General features: G+C 48.7%; 1 protein-coding gene across 1 annotated transcript in view; it reads right to left on the bottom strand.

The window, feature by feature from the left end:
- LOC125757379 (uncharacterized) overlaps positions 1–20,776 on the bottom strand; it is a 55,238-nt gene extending 34,462 nt beyond the window's left edge. Inside the window, exons 1-2 of the mRNA XM_049412932.1 lie at positions 20,634–20,776; positions 3,866–3,987 (exon numbers count right to left, since the gene is read on the bottom strand). Of these exons, the coding sequence (XP_049268889.1) occupies positions 3,866–3,987; positions 20,634–20,732 (221 nt within the window). The 5' untranslated portion in view covers positions 20,733–20,776. The remainder of the gene's footprint in view (positions 1–3,865; positions 3,988–20,633) is intronic.
- Positions 20,777–21,472: the final 696 nt, after the last annotated feature.

The following is a 21,472-nucleotide window of genomic DNA, read 5'->3' as shown; positions in this document are numbered from 1 at the left end:
CTAGGTCTGCCTCTTTGTTTTTTTAGGGGCGTAGCTCCTCTTAGTCTAACCTTGTCACGTCTCCGTTGTCCGGCGTATCTCCCGGCAGCCGGCAGTAAACGGCAGCATCTGTACGGTGGTGGTGGAGGTGGTGGTGGTGTGCGGCGTGACCACCCTTACTGCGCATGCGCATACCCTCTCCACACACCTCCTCTCCACTCCCCCATCACCATCCCCCATGTCCTCTGCCCTTCTCCCCTTTCCCTCTCCACTCACCCTCTCCCCTTCCCCTCTCCCATAACCAGTCTTTAAAACGGAGGGGGCGTGCACACATGAAGGCTCCATAAAGACAATGCGCTGCGATAGTACGTGATATGTATCGCCCTCTCCTCTCCTACGCTTCCCCCTCTTTCTCCTCTCCTACGGTCCCCCCCATATCTTGCCTCGCGGCGCAGCGGCGCCGACGCAGGCAGCGTCGCGGCAGCGTCTTGATTGAAAAAACCGACCGCTCGCGCTGCACAACCGTTCACTGACCACCCCGTATATATAGGCACTGGATTTTGACCTCCAAGGTAGTGCGTGTGTGCGATTTCTCCTGTGCGTGATTAAACAATGAAAACTCACAGCGTACACGTAAAATTAAAGTGAGCTGCAAGTCGTCATAACTCTCATCGAACCTTTAGTATAAACGCGCCCGATCTCACGTCGGTGATGATGTACTGGGCAGAATTCACGGAAGATTCACGGTTTACCGATGAACCTCCGCAGCTTCGCCCACTCATCATCATTCACTCCGTGGATATACTGTGATTTTTTTTTTTCTTCCACACCACGAGTGGGTACAGAAAATGGTTACTTTGTCGTGCGCGTCTCAAGGGCAGTATTCGAATTGAAAGAAAATTAGGAGCGCTACGTCTGCAAGTGTCGACAATGGAGAATCAGACGCTTTTATACTCGGGGACAACTTTCTGTGGCAATGAAGGGAAAGCTACGGGGGCCGAGCGTCTGCACATGTACTGCTACGCGAAGTAGTCCGGTTTGGCGCGCGTCTCGTAACGCCGTGGAAAGTGATGGCTAGCGTTGCATTTCGAAGCAAACGCTGCTTAGCTTCAGGTACGGGTAAAAGGCGCGACTTTTTCAAGCACGCAAAAACGCAATGTGACAACGTATAAAGTAAAATAAATACAAATATCTCGTTTGTGTGCGCTGCGTTCCGTCTCAAAACGCTACATATAGAAAATGAAGGAGTATTTTATATATATCACGCAGAAAATACGGACGCAATTGTGGGACTACATTCATCAGCGGTAGGATACGTGCATTGTGGTTCTGTAGCTTTTCCTTCATTGCCACAGAAAGTTGTCCCCGAGTATAGATATTTGTTCTTTTAAACTGTGGCACGTGGAGTGACCTCCTGCGTCTCCAGCCACACGGGGGTGTCTGATGCAAGGTGTGCCCGGTGTTCTTTGTTTTAGGAGCGGAGCTCTTTATAGCATCACCTGGTCGGTCGTCGCTCCATGCGGCGTGTCCCCGCCGTCGCGTCTCCCGCATCATTCAATAGATGGCGCTGTCCCATATAGATGCATGCATGCAAACTTCAGTTGGGTGACGATATACTAGATGGTGCTGTCCCATAGAGATAGAAAAAAAATAATAAAATAAAAAATAATCATAAAAACAAGAAAATAAATAAAAAAGAAGGAAAAAAGGAAAAATAATCAAAGCGGCGTATCTCTTTGATTACTGCTGGGCGAAACCACTGAACATTCACGGTGTAACCATGACTGCTTCAGGAGCTTCGCCCAAGCTCTTCATCATTCACCCGTGGATATGCTGTAATTTTTTTCCTTCCGCATCACGAGAGGGTACAGAAAAGGACCACTTTGTCGTGCGTGTCTGAAGGGCAGTTTTCAAACTGAAAGAAAATTAGGAGCGTTACGTGATAGAAAACACGCTCACGCTCCTCCGAGATTTGCTTACCACCAGCGGTACATGGTGTATATAAATTGCTCGCCGTTATTTCGCCGGCGCATACATGGCGTGTGGCTGAGTTGTCTAACGCAGCGCGCTGGGGAGTGATGGGTTGCTGGTTCAAATCCGCGGACGGGTGCTTCAGAATTCTTTTCTTCTGCTTTATTTTTCTTTGTGCCTTTTTATATATATACATACATATACATATCCGGGGAATGACGGCGACGGCAAAAATCAGCCGACAGTGTCCATATAATTGTTATCGCAATACAAGTTCATTACTCAATCTTAGTTAATTGACCGCCTGACTGCGACAATAATGGTCTCAATTTACGTCCCTCTGGATACAAACTTATCTGCAAAGGTGGTTTTCGCGTCCTTCTCAGCGCTGATTTTTTTTTTTTAAAGCCATAAAGCTTACCTCTGAACACCCGGTATTTCATCTTATTTATGCAAGCGTGGCTATTTATCCTAGGACACACGGCGACTGAGCATGAAGTAGCACGATCGAAACGTACCACCACCGACAATATTGCTTCTGAATTTATTTAGGCTTATGCATTTATTTCTTCTAGTGATTTGTTTCACATGAGTCAACATGACAGAAGGGCGGACAGGTTTCCTCGTTGGGTCGGCGTAGAAATACTTCTGCCTTGAAAACAAATACAATGATTTGGCTTTAATGTATCAAGAACACTGAGATATAAAACAATTTCTTCACTTAATCCGCGGATTGTATATCACATGCTTATTCTACGGTGTATCGCATCTCTTAAGGGTAACGTACAAATAGTAATGTGACTGAGGCTAGGCAAGGGACGGGGCACTCGTGCTTTTATTGCAATAGCAACTGCGGTAGAGACACTCTCAGCGAGCTTCTGCCGTCGGCGCCGCCGTGATGTTCCGTTATATATATATAACCCACGGAGACATATAGTGCGGAAAAATAAATTTTATGAAGCGAGCGACCGCGGAATCGACCCATGGCCCTTGACTTCACGGCGGGACGCGTTGAACTGCTCGTGCAAATGCGCATATGCACGCTACAGCATACAAATAACGAGCTATTTGTAGACATACTTTACAGTTGGCGGTACGCGCATCTCTGGGCTGCTTCTGCTTTGCAAAGACTTATTTATTATTATTTATTATTATTTATTAGATGACGCAGAGTGCCTGAGCGCGCGGTAAATGGGCGCTGCCGATGACACCGCGTTCAATCGAGTGCCAGCGCTCGCTTGTTGGAAGACGGTAGTGATGTCGGAAAGTTGCATCTGCTGGTGTCAAGTACGTCGGTCATGCTGTAAGTTTCCGCACACTCGACAGCAAAGTTTCTATTGCGTCTCTGTGACAGAGAAGCGCGCGATGGCTCTGGTGTATGTTCTCGCGCACACACCTGAAGCGTTCCTGTCATTGAATATTGCTACGGTATGAGCCGGGTCATGGTAAGAGCCACGGGTCATGGTAAGAGCTGGTTCGACCTATGGACGCCATCAACACCTATCATTGCCTGACCTCATCTGCAAACAGACACAGTCAACCTCTATGGAACCGTAACAATATGATACACTGGCATCGTCCTGTCACCACCCTGTTGGAGCACCAGTACGGAGAGTCGTTATCGGCAGGCCATATCTGATCCTTTGAGACCTAAAATGTTCTGCTCACTCGAGCCGCTGGTCCTCAACATCCGCTTTATACAAGCGGCTTCTCGTGTCCATTCAATATCATATGGGTCTGGCCCCGCCGCAGCCCCCACCTGCTTACTCAGCAAGCTCGTGCCTCCTGCTATTCATATTGCTGCTAAAGCCGTTAGCCTTACTTCGTATAACCGAATTTGTTGCTATCGCATTCATTTCTGCACCCTCGCGGCGAAACTGTGACTTCTTTGTTACGAGTGGAAACAATCACTCACTTTTGCTGACCCTTCAGGCCACTGGGAGCTGGATACTGGAACACTGTGGTCAATACGCACCCGCTTACCAAATAACCGGGGCAGGCGAGCCGGAAGTTTTTCCTGCTCGCATCGAAACCGCCCTGCGGACAATGCAAACGCATACGCTGTCACAATAATTCTCACGATTGTCCCTGCGGAATGAATGAATGAATGAATGAATGAATGAATGAATGAATGAATGAATGAATGAATGAATGAATGAATGAATGAATAAAGAAGTGCGGCCAGCTCCACTTCGCGAGCACTGTCGAAACACGAATCTGATGGTCCCCTTCGTCGGACTCACCCTCACCCATATTTGTGCGCCTCTCGTTGGTTACCCTTTCCACCGAGCCTCGCCCTCGCCCATCTTGGCGCGGCGCAGCCCTTCCTCTCCTACCTAAAGTACCTAGTTTTTTCCCTTTTTCCCCAAGTACCGACAACTGCCTTTTCTTCCGACCCTTTCTCACGCGCAGCCGGCATCGGCCGCCATGTTCTTCCTAACTTGAAAGATTTACAAAGCCATGTACGCCTAAGTACATTAGCCAGGCATCTTTCAGCGGACAATATGCGAAAGCGACGCGCCTTTCTCCTCCCGCTAGTCCCCCGTCATTAGTGAGCGGGGGGCGCGTTTCACCAGGTGCTGAAAAAGCGTTCAGGGAGAACATGGCTACCGAAACGAGTGTTAGCCAATGAGATTCGTCGGTGGCGCTTCAATGGTGGTCGGTACTTAGCAAGGATGAGAAAAAAGTCTAGGGACTTTACTGCTACCGAGTCCCACTCTCGCCACGCCGCAAGGCCCTGTGACCAGCGCTACGCCAACAGACGGGGAAGCCTCGACTAAGAACATCTTCCCCGTTAAAACATTTACTGTGGGAATTGTATATCGTCTACTGCACTTAGTGCTTTAGAGGATCGAGCGGGACTCCGTTGAAATGTAACCCGCGCCCGCTAGGCGAGGGTCCGCTGATCCTCTACGACAGGGGTCTACGACAACCTTTTAGGGGCGAAGCTCCTTAAGGCGGCACCCGCTCGTCCCTCGTAGTCGTCGTGGTCATAGTAGTGAGTAACAAGTCTTACGCTTTGACCTCCAAGGTGGTGCCGGTGGGAGATTTCTCCTGTGCGTTGTTGAACAATAAAAAATTCGCAGCGTGCGCGTTAACTAAGAGCCGAATTCTTCTGTCTCTCATTCCCCATTAGCAGCCATTGGCATGTTCCAGTAGGAAACGTTAGTAGAAGTAGAAGTGTAAGTGTTAGCTAAAAGCCGACTTCTTCTGTCTCTCATTGCCATTAGCAGCCATTGTTTACCTCCAAGGTAGTGCCTGGTGAGATTTCTCCTGTGCGTGATTAAACAATAAAAATTTTGTTCAAAACGCCGTTGATTGATGAAATAAACCAACGAAAGACGCCAGATGTTTTGTAAAAGCAGAACGAAAGAACGCCAGATGTTTTTCTTAAAGTGTAGTAGTAGTAGTTGCATGTAGCCACCTCGCCCGATCGTCAACGGGCGAGGTGGACCGGCAACGGCGCGAGGACCCTGCCGTACGAGAGTTAAATCACACTAAAAGACATACTTTGCGGGCGATACACTCTAGTGAGCTTTCAACTTTTCGTCTTAATGTACATGATAAAGAAATTATTTCTACGAAAAACGCAAGGCACACCTTGAGCAATATGTTTGGTTTTGGGACGCTAAATGGAACCATGAGGCGATGCGAAGCCGGAGCACTTGCACGATCGCGTTCCGTTGGCTTTCGTTGGGCATGCTACCGACCTCGCGTCGTGGAACGCGCGTCCTGTCTTCTCTCTAGCCTTGCCTTTAATTCGCACAGGGCGAGCGGGGAATGCGGTCGTTCTTGGCGCTCTTTCGCTCGGGAGCGGACTTCTTCCTTGCATTTCACCGATCACAAGTGATAATGAAGGGACCACGTAAACCAACAGTACAATAAAAGTTTGATGTTTAATATATACACGATGTTTCACACTCTTTATATTATGTACTGGGCGCATTTCACGGAAGAGTTTCACGGTTTACAGATGATTCCCTCCGTAGCTTCGCCCCACTCATCATCATTCACCCCGTGGATATGCTGTGATTTTTTTAGGCGGAGAACCGAGTTGCATGAAGCCGACAAGGCGGGGGCCGCATGGCAAAGCCGGGGAGGGGGGAGGGGGGCTTTGCAGGCAAATACAAAAAGTTTCGCGAAATGACAGTGATGTATAACACTGGAATATAAATTATGTTTATTCTGAGCACGCATGTCTGAAGCTTGCAAATTACAATCATTGGCTTTAAGTAAAAAAAAAAACATGGCTGATCCCAACGTCATAGGAATCGGTATAACACGATAGTGAAACGCGCCTTCACAGAAGTATAGTGCTTATTATGTAGCGATATATGAGAGCTTGTAAAATGCCTATTGGTGTTTGGCAGCTGTAGCACCGTGACGTGGATGCGCCCACGTTGACGCCTATTGGCACATCTCCATCGCAAAGGCTAACGCCCGTGATCATGATTTAACCGTTGTGATAGCTGAAGTTTTTAACATATACCTGGACACAGCGTATCACGAATCCAGCGCAAAGATGACACCAACAAACACATAATAAACACTGGTACTCGATATGCAGTTCTTCAAAGCGTCGGTAATTGAGGAGAGACACGGCACGACGTGCACTCCCGAGTAATAAGGTAACCTACGCCTGTGCTCATGCATACACTACCACAATGCGCTTCAGCAACACGGGAGGCAGAGGTTCGTAGCTTGAGCCGCGAACGCGCGCAGGCGTTCCACGTCCCGCTGGCCTCTGTCTCGCTCCTCCAAAACAGTCGACCGTCGATATCGTTGCCTTTCTGCAGCGTTTATTGCAGCACTTTTATTAGTCGGTGCTATCACACTCGAAGCCGTCGGCAGTGAAATATAGTTGGGCGCACGTGGAAGCTGCACTACTCCGACAACTAGCCGTCACGCGCTAACACGAAGCGAAAGACAAAGAACGTAACTGCGTCTACAGCGACTCCCCGATGCTAGCGCGGCCAGTGTTTTTTAGGGGCGAAGCTCCTTAAAGCGGCACCCGTTCGTCCTTCGTAGTGCGTAACCAGTCGTAACGCTAGTACTTGACCTCCAAGGTGGTGCCGGTGGGAGATTTCTCCTGTGCGTTGTTGAACAATAAAAAATTCGCAGCGTGCGCGTTAACTAAAAGCCGACTGCTTCTGTCTCTCATTCCCCATTAGCAGCCATTGGCATGTTCCAGTAGGAAACGTTAGTAGAAGTAGAAGTGTAAGTGTTAGCTAAAAGCCGACTTCTTCTGTCTCTCATTCCCATTAGCAGCCATTGTTTACCTCCAAGGTAGTGCCTAGTGAGATTTCTCCAGTGCGTGATTAAACAATAAAAATTTTGTTCAAAACACCGTTGATTGATGAAATAAACCAACGAAAGACGCCAGATGTTTTCTAAAAGCAAAACGAAAGAACGCCAGATGTTTCTAAAGCAAAACGAAAAGACGCCGGCTGCTTAACGAAAGACGCCAGAAGTTTTCTAAAGCAATGGTTTTCTAAACAATGAAAATTCACAGCGTACATGTAAAATTAAAGTGAGCTGCCAGTCGTCATAACTCTCATCGAACCTTTAGTATAAACGCGCCCGATCTCACGTCGGTGATGATGTACTGGGCAGAATTCACGGAAGATTCACGGTTTACCGATGAACCTCCGCAGCTTCGCCCACTCATCATCATTCACTCCGTGGATATGCTGTGATTTTTTTTTTCGAGGGTATCGAGAATTGGCAGTGTCTTTCGCAGGTATCGATTGCGCGCCGGCGCGCAATCTCGGAGGCTATGGTTAACTGCTTCGTTGCTTTAAAGGAGTCCTGTCACAAAAATTTTCGCCCCGCGTTTTTTTGCTGCAATGTGTTGCTGGGGGCCTGTTAGTCATAACATGGCACATCGTTTGCTGCAGCGCGCGACAGATAATTAATTACAAGCTCATCATTACCGACACAGCCTCAGTTTCGGTTTGACAGAGCTCCAAAAACGACAAGCCGCCGGGTGCAACTATCACCACCTAGCGAGTGAAACGGTCGGTCACGTGAGCACTGTTATGCCAGGGCTCTCAACCCAAACTTCCTTGCTTCGACAAGGAATTCAAGCTGGTAAAACGTCTGACGCAACCAGCGTCAACACCCGCTGATGCAACGAGGCGGGAGTCTTACGCAATCCCCGGTAACTCCGGCGATGCGTCTGACGCAACCAGCGTCAACACCAGCTGATGCAACGAGGCGGGAGCCTTACGCAATCCCCGGCAACTCCGGCGCTGTGTCTGACGCAACCGAAGGAAATCTCTCCCGCAACGTGCGGCAAGCCCTCTCATCCGCGGATCCGGTTCGAGCCAGCGACCAACGGCGGTTCCTGATTGGAGGCTTCGCGCTCCTGGCTGATGCAAGCGATCGCCCAGGGCTATAAAAGAACCAAGCTGCGCGGAGAGAGAGAGACAGCGAGACAGCGAACGAAGAAGTCCCGGGTCGTCGTCGCACCGCTGTGCGAGCCCAATAAGCTGTCGGCCCCAGCGCCGAATATGTAACGCCTCTGTATATATGTATATAAATTTGCCTTACTCACCGTCGCCTCGATCGCTCCGTCTATCAGCTCTGCGCAGAAGCAGTCGCAAGCTGAGACACCTGTTACCCAACAGCACACAGAACAGCGACGCATTTCCGCGCGGTCTGTCGTCGTCGGGCTCATTGTCGTCTGATGGCGACGATTTTCTTGCGGCGGGGATGGAAGGAATTTTCGACGTGGTGAATCACTTCAGGTTTGACCCGCTGGCGAGGAGCGATTCGTCGGGAAGCGTGTCAAAACAGAAATGGCGGCTACGACGTCATCATAACTTGTACCGGCTGCAACGATTACGTAGGGGAAGTAGGGGGGTCACCTCAGGTCACCTCCGAGGGTGTCAATGAACCAGGTGCGGCCTATAATGCTGGATCGCGCTCGCGAACTTCAAAATTCATATAAAATACCTTCCAAGCTTTTTGTCGATATTTTGCAGATATGGTACACGCACGTACACGGGAATAGATCCAGCAGGCTATCTCGGCCGCGAAATGTTGTGTCAGTACCCCTTTAACTTCGTCGCCTTAATTGCGTCGTCGTCGAAGCGTTCTCTACCTGCGCTAGTAAGTGCCACACCGCATTACTTCCCTTCACCGCCCACAGACGTCGGCACCGTCCCGCGCCGCCTAAACCCACCAACAGAGAGCACCACGCGAGAGAGAATGTGTGAGAGATATAAGGCACGTTTGTGGAGCGTCGTGCATCTGCCACGGTAGCTTAGTGGGTAGAGCGACGGACGCTTAGCGTTTGGGACCGATACCCGGCGGGAGAACCTTTTCTTACAATTTTTTTTTCTCATCCGTTAGCGTCCATTTTATCAACGTCATATCCGTAACGGAAATACGTCACCAAAGTCTTGGTGGACCCTGGCATAAAACACTTTCGTGTTAAAAAACTCTTTCAATGCGACTTTTGATGCGGAGCATTCTTAGCCAACTCTCAAATAGCTCCATCAGAGTTTCTCACCGACTGACGCAGAAATTTGTGGAGGTGTTCATTGGTCAGTCGGGGAACGCAAGTTTGATTTGATGAACTTTATTCTCGAGAAAATCTGTTCGCAGATGTATCTGCTGCCGAACACTGTTATCATGGCTGCTGCTAGTTTCTTCAAAATCGAAAACTTTGAATCTGTGAGGCGAGCGTAAAACTTCACAGCGTCTTTCGCATCAAATGTGTCTTTGAGCTCATCGTCTGTCGACAGATCAGCCAGTTCCAACTGGTACACATTGCCACCTAATAGGATTCTGAAAGAAGCGGATGCTACTCCAATGTTTTTGAAAACCAGAGAACCTAACTTCGGACTCCCTCTTTAAATCCAGTGATATTTGAGAGCTTTTTGGTGGGAAGCGGTGTGCTCGTATATCCCACAACACTTTTGCAGCAAGAGAATTAAGTGTCAAAGATTAGACCCTATAGCTTGCTGTTGGAAAAGGTTGAGTTTCAGCTCAAAAGCGTTAACGTCTGCGAGCATGTCGGACATGAGTTTCCCTTTTCCTTGGATGAAGGTCTTTCCCTGACCTATTATTTTCACAAAGAATGTTACTTCCCGCTTTTTTGGCCTTTGCAAAGAAAGGAAGTGAATCTGGCCAAGTGTGAAGATGGGGGCCAATGCCAACTGGAAGCGATCTTTCTTTGTTCCTATCTAACCCCACTTGAGATCAAAACTGCCATGTCGGCCTTCAGATAGGAGGTGGTGGTTCTGACGTCGTGACGGGGGCCGCATAATACTGCCCCGCGGTCCGCAGGTTGCCAACCCCTGCTCTACGACGATACAAGCGCATACATTGTCACAATGAGCGGCGCCAACGGACATTCGAGAAAACGGCGGGCGACACCCGTGCGTGAGGAGCACTTTCGGAACTATTGGGGATTTGGTTGCGTATTTACGCTGCCCTCTCCTAATTAAACGATGTATGGCGGTGCATCACGCTTCACGTGTCACGAGTTAATAGCAACGCACGCACACCCATGGATGAATAAATAACAGTAATATCTCGGGTTTTACGGGCCTAAACGACGATATGATCATAAGGCACGCCATGGTGAAGAGCTCCGGAAATTTCGACTGTCTTATGCTCTTTCACGTGCACCGACATCGCACAGTACACGGGCCTCTATAGCGTTTCGCCTCCATCTAAATGCGACCGCTGAAGCTGGGATCGAACCCGCGACCTTCGGTTCAGCAGCTGAACATGCGGATGATGAAACATGCGGACGATATTAAATGTTCACACAGGCAAACCAGAAAATTTATCTCAATTAAACCTTGCGTGAACACACTTCGCATAGTGAACACATTGGCGGTGATGAACAGTTGTAAAGGGCGTCGTGCCACTTCCGCGGCACTTCTCAGCTTGCTCCCTCCCTCTTCCGTATTTGTCATTTATATGTGTGTTGACGTGTGTATGCTGCTGTGTCAACTAACAATAATCGAATAAAAAAAATATAACGCGCAATGTGCTAACACACATGGCTATGATGCAAGATAAGTTGATTCCATGGCAAAGAGCCGTTTTCTATCGATCCTGCGTGATAGAATTCATGCACGCGTAGGAATGTCAGGTAGATCTTTTGCATGGTACCGAAGTGTAAATCCGGGAAGGAGACTAGCAGGTACAGGTAAACAGTCAAGGGAACTGTCAAAGAGGCTTCGATCGACCGACAAAAAAAGTGACTGGGAGGTGCGAACTAGCTAATGTTGAAGTCCTCAGGGATAAGAGAAAAGGCACGAGGCTGACCTACGTGGACACATGTTTATTCTAGAAGCGTTCTAGCCTACGAGCCAAGCCACGCGCCACCGACGCGCACCCCGAGCACACGCTGCCAGGAGCTTCGCCTGGCTTTGCCTAGATGGCAGCATCTACGACATTTCCCAGTGCAATCAAGCGAAGTTCGCTGCAGAAGGCGGCTTCAAGCACCTCCCACTTCTGGTATGCCCGTGGGAAGTGTCCCCGCAACGCGAACGAGTGTCTATAGCCCGAGTGTCGCGAACGAGTGTCTAATCATTGGTACTGGCATTTCCTGCGTTGTTGTTACCGCGGGAATATGGAACTAGTAGCTGCGTTCGGTTTCTGCGTACAGCACCAGTGTCGGTGTTGACCCGATAGGATCGGGTCTCATGGGCTGGGGCTTGAATTGTCCCTTTGCTCTTCAGATCTGTCATCCACACGGCATCTCCATAAAGAAGGTCCGGCAAGTCGCGGACTCCGTGACGTCTGTCGAAGTCTTTCCTTTGACGTTTTCGGCACAGGCGTGCGCAGGGTTCCCCATTAGGGGGGGGGGGGGCAAAGGTTCATCGCAGCGCCCCCCCACCCTACTAAGTCAATGTATGGGGAAGATATTGCGCCACCCCCCCCCCTCTTAGGTGACTAGAAGGGTCAATGTAGGGGTCGGATTTTGCGCCCCCCCCCTTTTAGATAATTAAGGGGGCCGCCCCCCCCCTGCCCCCCCCTATGCGCACGCCTATGGTTTTCGGTACCTTTCCTCGAAGTTCCGAAGGCTGTCTTGATATGGCAGTTGGGGTGTCAGCTTGGTGGAACAAAGAGGAAGCCATAGATCTCGGTAGACAACCCATGAGTAGTTCGGCAGGGCTATATTCATTCTTCAAAGGAGTCGACCTGTAAGCTAAAAGTGTCAGGTGAGGGTCCTTGGTATTCGTCATGGATCTCTTGATCATCTTCACTGCAGCCTCTGCAAGTCCATTATTTTTAGGATAGTGAGGGCTAGATAAAATGTGCTTGAAACCGTAGCCTTGGGCGAAGAGTAAAAACTCAGTCGACAAAACTGCTGGCCATTGTCGGAAACCACTTCTTCGGGAATTCCGTGGCGTGCAAAAAATGACTTGCAGTGGTTGACTACAGCTGCGGAAGCGAGCTTCTCCAGCCAAACCAGTTCGGGGTATCTTGAATACCAATGAGTAAAATAATGAGTAGCTGTCAACCACCACTCGTTCTTGAAAGTGAAACAAAACCATTACAATGCGTTGCCAAGGTCTTTCTGGGAATTCGGAGCTTATATTAGTGGCATTTTCCTGTTGACTCTTGTTTCGATGCATTGGTGACGTCGCTTCACCAGGGACGAGACGTCAGATCATATGGTGGGCCACCAGACACAGGCTCTGGCTCGAGCAAGTGTCTTTGTCATGCCAAAGTGTCCTTCACGCAAAAGTCGTAAGACTTCTTTTCGGCAAGAGTCAGGGACGACAACTCGCGAAGCGTAGAGGAGAAAATCATTATCAACAGTGAGCTGGTGTCGATGGCCATCGAAGGGCTTTAGGTCAAGTCCTTAGTCTCTCCTGGAGGGCCATTCTTTCTCGCACAGCAGAAGAAGTTGTGCGCAAATAGGGTCTGCTTGTTGAGATGTCTTTAACCGTTGAAGACAATGCTGCTTTATCGGAGGAGAGGTTGCCATAGAGTGCAGGAAAGCTTCCACGCTTTCCTTTAGCTCGCTGTCTCCTGTTTCTCGCAGTGGCGTTCTCGAAAGTGTCTGCGGCTAGACGTTCTTTGCCTGGAACATATGCAACCTTATATCGATATCACATCATTCTCATCTTTAGCCTCTGTAATCTGGGTGTCAAGTCGTCAGGGCTCTTCGAAGTGAAGATGGGAACCAACGGCTTGTGATCCGTCTCCAGCTTGAACAGCTCGCCAACAAGGTAACTGCTGAATTTATTTCATGCCCGCACTAAAGGAAGAGCCTCTTTTTTGATCCGAGCTTAACGCTTCTCGGTATCTGACAGTAACCTTGACGCACAAGCGATGACAGAAAACTTGCCATTCGTTTGCTTCTGCCGCATTAATGCTCCCAGCCCGAAAGATGATGCGTCAGTTGTGACGACTCTCTCTTTTGACAGTGGGTCGTCAACACCAAGGGCAGGACGCGACGAGAGCACCGACTTCCACCTGTTCTTGTGGAGCACCCAAAGCAAATTATTACTTCTTTGACAACAGGAGTATGAGTGGCTGCAGAATATCAGAGAGATTGAGAACGAATCTTTCGAGGTGTGTTGCCATTCCTAGAACTCTCTGCAGCTCGGTCCTGTTTTTGGGACTCTCCATTTTCAGTATGGCTTCAACCTTCTTTTAGTCGGGTCGTGTTCTATCTTCATCGAGCCAGTGTCCACGGAATGTAAGGCGTTGAACACCAGGCACGCATTTGCTGTCGTTCAGTGTCACTCCAGCTTTTGCGAGTGCCTGCAGCACTTATCGAAGTGTCTCATTGTGCTCATAGCTGTTGGAACCCCAGATGAGGATGTCGTCCATGTGACCGACAACTCGACTGACGCCTTGCAAAATGTGCGCCATCTGCTTCTGCAAGTGTTCAGGAGCCAGGAGGTGATGCAATTACAAATGGTAGTCGGTTGAAGCAGAAGCGCCCAAAGGCTGAGATGAATGCGGTTAGTTTCCTTCATTATTCACAAAGTGGAACTTGCCAAAATCCGGAGTTGGCATCGAGTTTAGAGAACATCTTAGCTCCATGAAGTCCGAGAGTGTACTCCACGAAAGGAATAGGATGCCATTCTCTGAGAACGTGGCGATTCAGTTCTGTGAAGTAGACGCATATTCTCACGTCTCCGGAGGGCTTTGAGACGGCTACTATTGGTGCACACCACTCGGTCGGCTCATCAACAGGTGATATGACACCGAGTTTTTGCTTTGAAGTTACAGCTTTGTCTTTTCGTACAATGGAATTCGGATGCGCCTCGGGGAGCTGAGTGCGAAAGGTTTTGATCGTGGTTGATGCTGAATCCGGTGTTCTTTGTGTAGTTTGCCGAGTCCTTCGAACACCGCTGGAAATTCTTTCGGGTTCACTTTGTCGGCAACGGCATTTACGAATGTCAGCATCTGTAGCTCTTTGGTGGCTGGCTTGCCTAGCAACGGAGTGCAGATCTGATCTAGGACGTAGATATCCTGAGTAGTCGCGTGGCTGCGGTAGCTGTGCTCGAGTAGTGCCACTGCTGCGGCTGGAAGAAGCTTTCCATCTGGGCCATACAGCTGACGAGTAGGAGCTGAGAGAACCGGTGTGTCCTTGAGTGTCTCGAATACTTGCGTCGGGGGGACGGGTGTATGTGTGTAGAGAGAAGCACACCGGCGGTTTCTTGCTTGCGGCGTCCTTCGCAAAGATGATGCTAGAAGCCGATGTCCACTGGCAGCACCTGTTCTTTTGACACCATGTTGAAGTCGTCAGGAACCAGCGAAAATACAGGAAGCTGAGTTACGTGGACACATGTTTATTCCAGATGCGTTCTATCCTATAAGAGCCAAGCCACGCGCTACGCGCACCATAAGCACACGCTGCCACGAGCTTCGCCTGGCTTTGCTAGATGGCAGCATGGTGCTATACATAGCTTGCACTAGAGCACTGCACGGGCTCGTGCCTACCCGAAAACCCCACGCGCCCACGGGCTGGGCCGGGCCGGGTAAAGTGCTTTTCATGGCGGGCCCGGGCCGGGCTCGGGCCTGAAGCTCCGGGCTTAGGGCCGGGCCCGGGTTTGAGGTGACGGGCTCGGGTCGGGCCGGGCTTGGACTTTGCTCAGTTCTTAAAGGGACTCTAAAGTGAAAGACTGAATCGGTTTAGACTGATAAAGTGTACTCTGAGAACACGAATGTCATTCATTTCACCACCATAAGTTTACGAATAGAGGGGAAAATCAAGCTCAAACTTCCACTTTTAAATTTCGCGCTGAAATCTCTGCGCGTGACGTCACGGATTCCAGGCTATATTTATCGTATTTTCGGGATATTGGCTCAAGGAAATTTCCTGAAACTTGGTATGTTAAGTCTATGGCCCGTCAATATATACTTCATTTTCATCGATTAGGAACTTCGTAGGCCCCAGTAGACGCCGTCAGAATCCATGACCTCATGGCGTCTGCTGCGCGAATTTCAAGATGGACCCGCATTTTCTCTTTGCGCGTTATCGCGTTTACTAAGAGCCTTATCGCGGCGACCGTGGTGATTTTCGAATTGTAAAAGAGTAATTTAGTGATAATAGAAAAATCATTTTTCTCTTTCGTGTCCTTTTAAGTTTAATATAATAGTATCTGGGGTTTAACGTCCCAAAACCACGAAATGATTATGAGAGACGCCGTAGTGGGGGCTCCGGAAATTTCGACCGCCTGGGGTTCTTTAACGTGCACCTAAATCTAAGTACACGGGCCTCAAACATTTTCGCCTCCATCGAAAATGCAGCCGCCGCCGCCGGGATTCGATCCCGCCACCTTCGGGTCAGCAGCCGAGCGCCATAACTACTAGACCACCGTGGCGAGGCGTCCTTTTAAGTTTGTTCGACATACGTTGTGCATACACATATATGTCGCACATTTTATCTTGAAAAGCGCTTTTTTTTATGCCGGGAAAGCTATTCGGAGAAGTTTTATGAGAGACAAGTACTGAACTTCTTTTGCTGCTTGCATATGGTGCTACTTGATTTATCTAAAACGGGCAAGCTAAAAGCAAATAGACCAGGCACTTATAAAGTTAACACCTCCCTATTCTGTAGTTATTGGATATGCTAGTATTTTATATCCAAAATGTTATTGTTTAATCGCAGTAATCAATTTAAAATAATAAATTTATACCTATAACTTATCATCGTAAGAGCAATTACAGAGATCCAAAGTGGAAAAACGTTCCTGAGAGTTGCAGTCCTCCAATTAAACGAAAGACTGCACAGAGACTCGTTACATTGAATCCCTATAAAGACACATTCGTTTTCCGTGGCTCCTTCACGGCTCCCAGTGGTCATGTGACACGAGATGGACATGCGCAGACTGCTTTGTGTGCCCACATTGTTAACATCTGAGCTTTCGTGTCTTTCCACTATATCACGGGTCTCAAAGTCCTCCTCAGCTTACGGACCGCATTCACAAAAATTTACTCCAGCAAGGGCCAGGACAGTGACGAAGGTAGGAGCGCGAAAGGGGGTTGGGGGAAAGAGGTTGTACCAAATGTCAGCTCAAGTTGCCTTTTGGAAGACATTTTCCTTATCTCATATATGGGTCATTTCTGAAGAGTATTTGGCGGCAGGATTCCAAGAGCATATCGATACCTATCTCCGAAATGACTAAAATCTGGACACCGATTCTGAAATATAAAGTTTTGTTGCACGATTATGTATCAACTCATGGTGGCCGCAGGGCGTACCTCACGAAAAAAAAAAATGCTTTAGACCTGTCAGGCCTGCGTAGCTTAAAAACGTACTTGTAAAGAAAATTTAAAAAAAAATGGGACGAAGACAGTCATGTGCGGGCTGCATATTTGAGGCCCCTGCGCTATATGGTGCGAAAGCTACATGATACTGCCGCAACAGCGTTGGAGTGTGCACGAATAGCATAGGTCCATTAAACAAGCCGTGGGGCAAAGTATATTCGCTTGACGAAATATATGGCTTGAAAAAAGACAATTATGAATTCCGTGCCGGGTGATGTCCCTTCATCGCGAATCATATGCATCGAATCAGTAAAGCCCTGACCACACGTACGCGTTACAACGTGTCAGCGCGTGGCGTGCCCTCTCCCTACATAGGGAGAGGGCGCGGCGCTGATCTACACGCCACGCGCTGACGCGTTGTAGCGCTTACGTGTAGTTAGGGCTTAAGCGTCGACAAGCTTATTCGCGCCTTTATTACCACACTGGAACGAAACCCGAAAAGAGATCAAAATCGCTTCGTCCACCTCCTGCCGGTCCTACCCGCGTAGTCCAATGACCACTTGGAAAATCGAAGAACCCAGCCTTTGAGGACACGCACACAAGAAGAGAAGACACACACACGCGCTGGGTGACCAATGACCACCTTCTACCAGTACATCGTCAGGAAGGCATGTGCCATTATAATATGAAAAAAAAAAGAGCACGGTGCAAACCATGCATACTATATATACACTGCTGAAAACTGCAAGGAGAAGCCCTCAAAAAGGAGTTTTATAGATGACATTGAAGAGTGGCCCGACGTTCGCGAACGTGAGAAATGAAGGGATGATCTGGACAGCTATATTCATTCTACAGAGCTCCACAAAGGCATCCTACATTTGCTCCAGTGGCGGAAATTAAGAACAAGGACTGCCGACGCCGAGCAGTGCAATAAACTTTAGCGCGGCAGGACATGTGATGCAAAAGCGCATGGCGGGCTTAAAGCCGGTATTTCTTGATAATTAGATTTTTTGCACAATAACGTGTGAAGAAATAAAACTAGAAAATATGCAGCAAAAAACTTATAAGCTGTATGTACCAGCAGTGGTGTGATATATGAAAATAATGCAATGACCAATATTTTTTCCCTCCTTTCGGCATGCTTATACGTATTTCTAAGAGTACACGTGCTGCACGCGGTTCGTTATAGCCTTTATCTAAATTAGTGTATATACAACAAGGTACTAAATTTGGCTTTCTTCCTCTATTTACCTTGCTTTGGCAAGGTCCCGCTATGCTGAAGACAAATGCTACATATCCGGGAGGGTGCACGATTGACTTTATCGTCAGAGCATGCTTTAAATTTCAATAGAGCGCAATTAAAACAAAGTGAAATGAGCGTTCTGTTCTCTGTCTCCTCTGTTTTTATTGCGATCCCTATCGAAACTGAACTCATGCTGCAAATCACTTTCCGTGCTACAATACCCTACACAAAACGCTCTTGATGATCCCCATTGTATTTGCAGCAAAAATGGGTACAGTATACCACTGCTGAACAAACATTCATTCTACCCAGTACGTCCGCTCAACTGTTTCCACCGTGAGCCCCTTCTTACAAGAAATTACCGTAGGCTAAAATATAATTGTTAGCGAAACATGCGCCAACAAAGCGTAGATATGTGCTACTTAAAAACACCTTGCTGTAGATTCCATGTTCGGGCAACACCACCTAGATTACTGGGTCGGGCCTCAGTCGGGCCTGATCTGTAGTCGGGCCGGGCCGGGCCGGGCCGGGTAGGCGAAATAATTTCTCGGGTTCGGGGCGGGCACGGGTCTCACTTTGAGTTGCTGGGCCGGGTTCGGGCGGGTAAACTTGAACGAGTTCCGGGCCCGGGCCGGGCCCGGGCCGAAAATCACGGCCCGTGCGGTGCTCTAGCTTGCACTGACGTCACCGTGGCCGCCATCTTGGGGGACCAGCGGGTTGAGACGCTCCGTGAGCTTTTGTTCGAACGCGCCGAGCAAGAAACGGTGACGGCTAGCCATCAGATTAGCGCCGGTGCGACCCAAGCATCCTTCACACCAAAACCCCCGCGTTCCTTTGTGTTCCCCCTTGGCGCGGCTGGCGAACAAAAGAAAGAGGGGAGAGCACAAAACAACGCGGGGACCAAATACTTGGGTGTCCTCCTCTGCACTGACACACTCTAATGAGATAAAAAAGTCACGGTGGCCGCCATGTTGGGGCTCCAGCGCAGAGCACTGTCTGTGACGTCACGTGCAAGCCATGTATTAAGAAGCCTACACCTAGGTTCATTTCGTAGCTAATTCACATGCGTGATCAAATATCGAGGCTTTCATCGAGGCGCCAGAGAGCACTGTGAGGCACAAGCTGCCCCCACTTGATTTATCCCATCTGTGCCCCTCAATCTGTACCACCGGCATGCACCTGTACTTTTCGGTGAGAGATCTTTTAAAGACGATAGTCTTTCTTGGGATACTTAAACGGAGAAATTTTGGTCTGTCTGTTTGTCGGCACGTCCCTCGATTCAGCCACTCGGCCAAAGTTGAACCACTTGCCCAAGGGCCAGGCGTCTTGAACTGGTACGGCTGTTCATACTTGTGAACGTTGTCGATCAAAAAGTAAATATCACGCATATCTGAGGCGCAACATCACTAGGTAAGTATTAGATGGTGTGTTCCTTTAATAGAAAATGCATACATACGCAATTTTAATGACCCTAGTTTCTTAAGCTGCGCTGAAAATTCGACTGCGCTGAAACTTACCTTCCTCCGTGCCCTCTGCAAGAGCTCACTATTGTGTTTCGGTTTCGGTTCTGTATTGCACTGTACGAATGCCATGGGTTGGCGTTGAAAAACTTTATTTCTGAGAAGGCCAAGAAGGTAAAAAAAATATTTAAAAAATGAAAAAGCAGCGTTGTGGGCGGCCTTCAGGCTGCCGGTTGTAGGCGCCGCTCTGGCATTCCTGTTTTACCCAGGCGACGTGTAAATAAAAGAGCGTGTGGAGAGTACTCGTTGAGTGCGGACATTCTTCTGCTTCAGCGCTTCGCGCCAAATCGCGTGTTCGGGCTGGCTGGCGTCCCCGCCGGTCGCGTTGGTCACCGCCGGTCTTCGCCTGCTGCTGCGCCGGGACTACCAGCCCGCAACACAGCACTCATGTTTCCCGACGTATTGCCAGATGGCGTCCATATCTCACGCAGCGCCTCTCCTATCGTCTTTATACGACATTTGCCGCGGAGCACGCAGATACGCGGCCAATTTTTTTCAAGTGGTCTTCTCAAACCTTAATATGAGCTCCTACACTGCTTTGCGATTAATATGGCGTTCCAGCTAACGCTTAGTCAAGTTATTCATCGTTTCAATATGAATTGTGTATTTCTCATTATCCAAGTAATTTGTTTCACGAAATTTCTGCTGGTGTTAGAAGGAGAAGTATGGCCGAACAACGCACTCTAAAAGAATTTCCTCTTGGGCCATACTTTGTCACACATCTTAGATAGTGAAAAGAGCGTGAATCGATGCACTGGCAACCACGCAAACACCCACGCGCAGACTCACACAGATGTGCTGTACCTGTCTAGTTGTCTAATCAAATGACACCACACAATTCTCATTGCCATATATTGCACCAGCTTTTTCTATCCTTCCCTAATATTAGCAGGCAACCAGTTTACATAAAATACGTAACATGGACGCCTCGGTATAATCTAGAAAAAAAAATAATATATGCACGTGACGTAACTGTTGAAACATTAAAGGGACCAAGATAGCACTACAGAAAAGAAACCGACCATACAAAAGCGTTAAACGTGTTATTTCGCGATTTCGCGAACTATAGGCTTTTCTTACGATATTTATCGAGATAGTGCGGTATTCACACATCCCTTAATTCTTCCAAGTTCGTACGAAATACACGTGAAGAACGCGCGAAATAATTGAAATATTCATGCAAATGCTTCACTCCGAACAATAGAAGCACCACTACGTACTGTGTAGTGCACATGGAAGCCTTTTCCGTTCCTCTGTTCAGCGACGACCTGTAGTTGAGAAACCGTGAGGTCTTCGAGCACTAGCTGGTGAAACGCCATCGCGAAAAACCTTTCTAAATTTGACGTGCGGGATTGGCGAGCTGTCGTACACCGCCCCAGAGAAATGTCTCGGATAGGCTCAGAAGTGCTTCAGTTGAAGACCTTTGGCTCAATAGCGTTTGCCTGTTGCAAAGGTACCGTCGGATGCACCTGCGAAGGTTTGCAAAGAACAATCGCGGCGCCTTTTTGATGTATACAGGTGCCATAAAATTTCCTGACGAGCCTCCATTCATCTTCTCCAGAGCAACGGCTGTTGAGTGTAGCTAAGAGCTTAGGAAGAATGGTGGCACTAGCAGTTCTTCGTCTACGTTGCAAAATAATCACACATACAAGGCGATATCATACGGTGTTGTGACTGACGGTACTCTACAACTTGTCAAGAAACAATTTTGAAAAGCGGGATGCAATACGTTTCTAAATAGCGGTTCCCAAATAACAATATTCTCAAACAGAATAAGTAAATAAAAACACTTGGACACTTGAGCTCCGCCTTCAAGAATTGAGCGCAATAGCGTATAGTCGGGCCCCGTTCGCATCGCCTTCTCATTCGCTTGCCGCTCGCTCATTCGTTTTTCCGTGCATAGGCGTGCGCAGGGTTCCCCATCAGGGGGGGCAAAGCCTCATCGCAGCGCCCCCCCACCCTACTAAGTCAATGTCTGGGGCAGATTTCGCGCCCCCCCCCCCTCTTAGGTGACTAGAAGGGTCAATGTACGGGGAAGATTTTGCGCCCCCCCTCTCAG

The sequence above is a fragment of the Rhipicephalus sanguineus genome, chromosome 2 (genome assembly GCF_013339695.2).
Source record: "Rhipicephalus sanguineus isolate Rsan-2018 chromosome 2, BIME_Rsan_1.4, whole genome shotgun sequence".
Classification (NCBI taxonomy): domain Eukaryota; kingdom Metazoa; phylum Arthropoda; class Arachnida; order Ixodida; family Ixodidae; genus Rhipicephalus; species Rhipicephalus sanguineus.
Note: the sequence above shows the minus strand (reverse complement) of the source record. Positions and strands in the feature narration are given on the sequence as shown.